The sequence below is a fragment of the Phragmites australis genome, chromosome 4 (genome assembly GCF_958298935.1).
Source record: "Phragmites australis chromosome 4, lpPhrAust1.1, whole genome shotgun sequence".
Classification (NCBI taxonomy): Eukaryota; Viridiplantae; Streptophyta; class Magnoliopsida; order Poales; family Poaceae; genus Phragmites; species Phragmites australis.
Genome location: NC_084924.1, coordinates 38,951,275 through 38,959,087, shown reverse-complemented (window position 1 = coordinate 38,959,087; position 7,813 = coordinate 38,951,275). Strand labels below are relative to the sequence as shown.

The 7,813-nt window shown below is 48.1% G+C and overlaps 1 protein-coding gene across 1 annotated transcript; it reads left to right on the top strand.

Moving 5' to 3' along the window:
- The first annotated feature begins 5,218 nt into the window (after window positions 1–5,218).
- LOC133914776 (aspartic proteinase PCS1-like) lies at window positions 5,219–5,905 on the top strand. Its single transcript, XM_062357796.1, has one exon. It carries the CDS (start codon window positions 5,219–5,221, stop codon window positions 5,903–5,905), a length of 687 nt encoding a protein of 228 aa, XP_062213780.1.
- The last annotated feature ends 1,908 nt before the right edge of the window (window positions 5,906–7,813 follow it).

Here is a 7,813-nt window from a genome sequence, read left to right as displayed (position 1 = left end):
CAGCCTCTGTGGCGCCTGTCTTCGTGCCATGCATGGTTTAGATATATAGAGTTCTCCTTTTTCTCCTGGTGGTTCGGACGGTCGAGATTGGATGGATCCTTGATCTAAGGGCTCTGAATACTGTAGCTTATGTGGCCAATCAGGTGTGAGAGAACCGGACGCAGTTTAGATATATAGAGATAGAGAGATTGGACGGTCAAGACTTGATGGATCCTCAATCTGAGGGCTCTAAATACTGTAGCTTACATGGCACAGTGAGAGAATCGGACGCAGTTTAAATATATAGAGATAATGGTTGCATCGGAATCAATGGTGCTGCGATGTCCTTGTAATGCTTCGGTGAGGCTCCATGTTTTCTGAAAAGCTTACTCCACTTTGTGGGTTCCTCACTCACCAATGTGCATACATCGTGGTGCAGCATCCAAGGTTGAATACTTCATTGCGTAGTTTGTCTCCAAACAGTGCTGCAGGATCAAACAATTAGAACGTGGAGAAATGAGTGCGAGTCTGCAGGATAAGTGTGCTTACTCCATGATTGTTTTGTGGAGCAGAAGGGGAATGGATAAATGGATTGGATGACTTGTTCAAGTGGTGGACTGGTGGGATCTTTATTTTCCTCGGCAGGCTGGCACCAGCCTCTTCAGTTGTGCATGATTGATATGTGTGATGATCGTGTCCGGTCAACACAAGTCTCCAGCGGCAGCAGCAGCTAATCATTGGTGAAGACAAAACTGAATGCGAGGAGTTCCAGTTTATTCTTTTCTCAGTTTGTGGTATGGGATGAGGATCATGTATACACTGCGATGGTAATGCCAGTGTGTGCTCCCTCAAAAATAATTACCAGTGTGTGTTTTGACTGAATGTTACCCGTTGAATCGTGAGCCACTTTCTTTCCAAACAAAGAAACGCGAACCTCATATTCATGAAGTACATTTCGATACTTGGGATTTGCCTATCTTTTTGGTTTGGTTTGAATCATGTATCCGAATTTCAGAAGTAGAGGCGACAAAAGTGTACCAACTTATCTACATTTCTCTTTGCACGGCTTTTCTGTACTGAACTTGATACTAGTACTTTTTCCATAGTTTTTCGTGTTGTTACATCGGAACCCTCAAGTGCCGTAATGCATGTTGCTTTACTTCCACGCATGGGAACATATGCTTGTCCACCACCGGGTTTTGGAAAGGTTAAAAATGTAGCGACAGGGTATTTCTAACATATATTTAAAATTTTATTATCTATAATATTATTATAGTATCTTCTAATATTATTAGAATATACTTTATTTTTTTATCTTTAACAACTACATATTTTCTACATTTCATTACTCTCCTCATCTCCTCGGATCCACACACATACTTTATAAACAGTGATACAGGCTCATCTTTCCATTTGCAAAAATACCTCCGCTTTTGCCAATCCGGCTCTCATCCGTATCCCTGTAGAGGTGGAAGCCGATCCTGCTAGAGCTGGATGTGAACGGGACGAGGAAGCATTCATATGACACAGTGATACAACTAGCCTTTTGCCGTTTCTGTTGGAGATGCCCTCAGGTTCTCTCGTTATGAAATGGCATGTCATTCTCGCATGATGCCAGTGGTGGGAGCAGTAGTCATCGATCAAGCAGGTCAGAGCACGTCACATACATTGCAGATTATGAAGAACTGTCCAAATAGTATTCTAATTAATCATAGGAGGATTATTTGCTTAATCACAATATCAATGATTAATTGAAATATTGTTTCGGTAGTCTCGGCACGTATTTTGTGCCCAAGATCAGAACACATGCATTTCTAATATATAATATCACAACAAAGCTTAAGAAAGAGCGAGTAATTAACATCAGATTATAAGTTTTTAAGTATTCAACCATTTACAATAATTTACACAAAAGATTAGATCAACTACGCAGCAGAAACAAAATTATAGACAACAAAAAAAGAATAGAGCCACATGCCTTTAGGCTCTACCCTAGAAGCTTCGCCACTCGGGAGTAGTTGCCTACTCAAGCCTACCACCAACATCGGCAGGCGTGAAATAGCCAAACACTGCCTCTTCCTCACCAGTAGAACCTAAAAAAACAGCATGAGTACGAAGGTACTTGTAAGACTTAATCCATATAGAGCATATATAAATAGCTCGACTCTAAGGGTTATGCATTGAGCTATTAGTAAGAAAAGGTCACATAGTTGAGTAGAGCATATGCGACTGCAACCTAAAGACATATGTGTAAGCACCTATACTTAACTAAACAAATCTTTCCAAACATATAAACAACATGAACGTAAATGTAAATAGAAATCAATGACCATTGATAACCATGTCCAATAAAATCATACCAACCATCCCGCAATCGTGACTCTACGACTAATGCAGATGGACAGGAGTATGCTCATGACCGAGAGCGCGGTAATTCAAAATGTTTTTACACCATACAAGGGTATAACTTTACCCACACGATACGAGAACCATACTGCTTGAGTGACCACATAGGCCCACCCAAGGGGTACCCATGTCAACCTTTTTTATACCCGGAACCACCCACTTACAATGCCCCTATGGCACCGGGGTTACCGTGAGCGTGTCTCGCACTTCTCCGGCTCTCCACCACCTTGATTCTCCTTTTCTTTTTCTTTTACGTGTCATAGGGCCGCAAGGTAAGTGTTGGCATGACGTCTGATATTCGGCTTACCTTACCATTAGATCAACATATGGTTAGTATGAAAAGTACTAGAGCCAATTGCACCGACGGACGGTGCTTAAACGATGCAAACGGTTTATAGTGCTCGGGCTCCTCTCTCGAACTACCCTGATGAACTCCTCTGAGGTAGAAGACACTCCTAGCACTGCTCACATCTCGCCTCAACCTCACCACTCATCCAATGATCAATATCATAATCAATATTTGTGAACAATAATTAAGCCCTAAGCTCGCGAACAATGGATGGACCATTTCTCGACTTCTACCGAGAATATATGCATTGCTAAACATTTCTAACGACTCTTAAGTTAGATATTGATAATATTATCAAGGCTACAAGGATATAGATAATCAACAACTCAAAAGGTAGAGATAATGTATCAACAGATGTTCTACCCATAGACGACCGACATTGACTCATTGTACATGCAAATTTACATAAAGCATAACTTATTAATTTAGACTCTACAATTCAATCCAAGGGTGTAATATGCTTAGATGCTTGCCTTACTACTCTGAGGTTTGCCTGATACTTCCCGCACAATACTCGTAAAACTCCAGGAGGTTGGCGTCGCCTTCACTCGCTTGGATTATCGGCGCAACGCTCTCTAAACGAAATAAGAATACATTGTATAAATAATAAATGATGAAAAAGTATGGACATGATGCATGCTTGAATAATACTAGAGCGTCGTGCTTCAAAAATATTTGTAAAAGATCGCTAAGTGATTAGGGTTTTGAAGTTTGAAACTCTGGATAAGCTAACCTAAGTTCATCTAGGTTTCAGAGGCTGGCGGTCAGACCGACAGTGAACTGGCAATCAGAAGGTTTTGGCTTTTAACGGTCAGACTGATGTTGTGCTGGCGGTCAGACCGCCAACCAACGATCAGATCGGTCCTAGTGGAGGTGTGACCCCTGTATAGGGTTTTTAACTCGAATTCTTTGGTTCTAACTGGCGGTCAAACCGGCCATATCGGCGGTCAGACCGTCATACCTTATTGACAACGCCTTTGCGGGGTTGCCGGTGAGGACTCCGATGAAACTTTCGACGACGAAGGGTACCAAAATGCTCTATAAAAATAGTGGAGTGCTTCAAAAGTGATTTGGACAATATTCACTAAGCTAAATTCAAAATAACATATAGATTAGATCTAAACTAGGTTAAACTTGGGTCTAAACAACATGAGGGTCGAATCGAGCTCAGAAATAACGAAGAAATGGTAGAAGATATCTTACCTTAGTATATGGCAGCTTCATAGCGGATCAATCCACTCCGAAAAAGCTCTGATTTGGAGATCGGGCTCCGAGGTGATGTGCGGGCTCGAGATTGGATGAGCGTGACTCCAGTGAGGGAGAAGAGGGGAGGAGCTCGGGGAAGTCCTCCGGAAGCTTGGGGAGGTTTCCACCTTCGATCTCCGGTCATCGTGGACATCGAGGTGGAGCTTTTCTTCTCTCTAAGGTGGAGTGGGGAAGAGAGTGACGAGGAGAGTGTGAGAGAGAGAGCAAAAGAGAGTGACCGATTCACTTAAGTTGAGTCTCTACGCTCTGACGGTCAGACGCCTATGCTTCCCGTCGAACCACGGTAAATCCAAGTGACAAGCCTATGTGGCTACACAACTGACGGTCAGACCGCAGGTAAGTCCGATCAAACCCCGAGTAGAGTTTCTTGCTAAAATCTTTCTAAATCTTTCCTTTTTACATACCTCACTAACTTCAAAACATTTACGATCCTTCTAATGACCTCTAAACTATATTCACATACTTTTAGAATATATTTAACTTACTTCGTTTGAAAAATACAGATACACATGCGATGATGATGATAGAGACCGTTTAATGAAGTGATTAATTTTTCAAGATGTGACACATATCATAAGACCGGCCATCACCATCACCGTCTCATGATCGCCGTGGCTTTTGGAATCACTACGCTACCTTCACTGCCACAGCTCCTGTAAAAACTACTCCTAGAAACCTGAGGGTTCCTGATAGTGGCGACACCATGCCCGAACGAAGAGTCCTTCCGACCAATCTAACGAGAGATCGTGGCAACGCCATGCCCGTGGCAGCCGCGCTGAAAGCTTACTCCCCTCCGAAAGTCCTCACTGATGGATACCAAATCTGCAGAGCAACCCAGGTCCAGTCCAGGAGCTTGTCTCTAGCTACCTCCAACGGTGCCACCTGGCCGGACAACCGAGGTAGTACACGTATTAATTAGCTCGTCGACCACTTCACTTCACTTGACCCCTGCTTTCTCTATAGAGAGACAGAGGAGAAAAAAAGGTGAGACGCGATGCAACCTGACGCAGTGTAGCCTAGTGTTGCTACACCTAAGACCTAACAGTCTAACACATGCTACGTACGAATGCCGGAGGAAAGGGATGCTAACAGTAGCAGGAAGGAGGACGACGAGCGTGACGCAGCAGTCAGCGGGAGGGGCCATCTCGCGGAGTTCCATGCGCGCGCGGCTCATAAACCGCGCACGGAGAGAGTAGAAACGGGGAGTGACCGCGTGCCATGGAACCGCTTCTTCTTCCCCTCTGCATCTCTCTTCTTGCCCACGCGGCGGAGGTGGCGAGCAGACAAGCGAGGCCTGGGGCCGGGGGAACGGCTGTTCTTCCGCTACGGGTGCAGGAGGTGGCGCTGCTGCCTACGCAAGCGCCGACGAACAGGCTCCAGTTCCGCCACAATGTGAGCCTGACCGTTCCGGCGGCGGTGGGCACGCCGCTGCAAAACGTCACGATGGTGCTTGACACCGGCAGCGAGCTCTCCTGGCTGCTCTGCAACCGGAGCCACGTGTCGTCGCCGCCACTGCCGCCGGCGTTCAACGCGTCGGCCTCGTCGACGTACGACGTCGTCCCCTGCTCGTCGCTGGAGTGCCAGTGGCGCCGGCTCGACCTTCCCGTCCCGCCGTCCTGCGACGCGCAGCCGTCGAACGCCTGTCGCGTGTCCCTGTCATATGCCGACGCCTCATCGGCCGACGGAATATTGGCTGCCGACACCTTCCTCCTCGGTGGCGCGCCACCTGTGCCCGCGCTCTTCGGCTGCATCACCTCCTACACGTCCACCACCGGCAACGGCAACGCCACAAACTCCTCGGAGGCAGCGACGGGCTTCCTCGGCATGAACCGGGGTAGCCTGTCGTTCGTGACGCAGACGGGCATGTTATGCATTAACACATATCTAATTGATATTCAGGATTAGAGATGACTTGGTAGGCCGTGAAGTCCTCAGCCTGCTTGATGCAGGCGTGTTGTGATGTTAGGCTCGATGCAGATATGCATAGGGGAAGCCATCAGGTCCGATTAGTAGATGTTAATGGTACCGATCTCAATCGATTGAGGAAGAATAACGTCGTGAAGGGTCCTGTAATAGCGGTGTCAGCCTTCAAACTACTTCCATGCTAGTCCTTGATCAGTAGGATAAGGTTAGCTTAAAAAACAAAAATCCCCCGGTGTCGAAAACCCTTTTTTTAGCATGGCGTGGCTTGGCACAGAGCCAATGAGAAATGGTGTAGGCCCACCGATCATGAACACTGTTGGAGGATTAACTCCTGTCGCAGGGATCCCGAGAGACCCTTTTTTAGAGATTCGGCCGGGGGATGATCCTGAATAAGTTCGTCGGAGAAATAAATGGGAATGAATGCAACAATCGGTGGTGGGGGTGATCGACCTAGTACAAGGAGAAGTAAATGCACCGGAATTTAGACAGGTTCGGGCCGCACGGGGACGTAATACCCTACTCCTGTATGGATGCTATAACTATCCTGAGGAAGTCTCTCAAGGATATTGCTGGTTACAAGAGGCTCCTTGTTCTTCGGATGGAACTATGCTCTACCTTGCTCACAGTGTCTACTATCGTCTGTGTTCTGCGTTCTTGGTGCTGTGCTTGGTCTTCTTCGAGAGAGCTCGAGTTCGTGTTTGAGTCCAGAGAGATCCTCAGGCGGTCTTGCTTCTGTGTTGCCGGCTATTTTAAGTACCTGCCGGCCGAGACATGCCCCAAACGGGAAGGAGGGGGCACAAGTTCCAAGATGCCATGACTGGAAAAGGCGTCATCATTTCTTCTGGGTGAAGTGACCGAGGGTGAAAAATGCGTCGCACGCCCGGTCACCTGTCACCATAAACGCCCTGGCAACGGGCGCCGCGGAGAGGGCCCACCGGGCAGCCGCAGAACAACCCGGCGTGCCCGCCTTGTCTTGTTCCTCTGCCACAGCAGTGCGGCAGACGAAACGCCTTGGTCCTGACGATGTTATCCCAAGACAAACCGGATGACACGGGACGGGACCCATGCAATTAATGACCCCACGCCTCTCTGCCAAAATATGGCAGGAATTGACGCTGCGGCGGGAGCAGTTGGAGGTGTCAGGTCACGCACGCTCATTAAATGCGGCCTCGGACCTCTAACTGATTGACACCTCATTGACGGGCCCCTCAGGGGCCTTTCTGGATCGTCGGGGCACCGAGTGCTCGGGGGTACTGTTCGCATCCCCGAGCACTCTCTCCTGAGCACGCCTATTCTTGTCCTCGGGGTACCGAGTGCTCGGGGGTACTTGTTCACCTCCCCGAGCACTCTCTCCCGAGCACTCTTGCACGAACCTTCGGGGAACCGAGTGCTCGGGGGCTACCACGTGCAGCCCCGAGCACTCTTGTGCGGATCTTCGGGGAACCGAACGCTCGGGAGCTGCTGCATGCAGCCCCGAGCACTCTCTCCCGGAACTTGGCTCTTTTGATCGTCGGGGGACTAGGGTGCTCGGGGGTGAGCGGACACCTCCCCGAGCACTTTCTTCCCGATACTTAGACTCCGTGGATCATCGGGGAACTGGGGTGCTCGGGAACCACTGACTGTGGCCCCGAGCACCTTCTCCCGGGACTTGATCTTTTCTCATCCTATAGGAGGGACCTCGCGGAATGGCGTCATGTGGCGGATGGCTGGCCTGGTCTCGGGATTTAGGGACCCCCGGTTCCTGATACACCGACAGACACTTCCTGGTCAATAATTGCCCTATTTTGGTGGATGGCAGTTAGGCAAGATCACCAACAATCTAACATTCTCTCACTTGATCGAAAGGCTAATAACACAAGTTCCACTCTCAACAGAACAACATATCAAGAT

Bases quoted from the DNA above. Each gene is read 5' to 3' on its own strand.
- LOC133914776 (XM_062357796.1), top strand. From the start codon at position 5,219: ATGGAACCGCTTCTTCTTCCCCTCTGCATCTCTCTTCTTGCCCACGCG.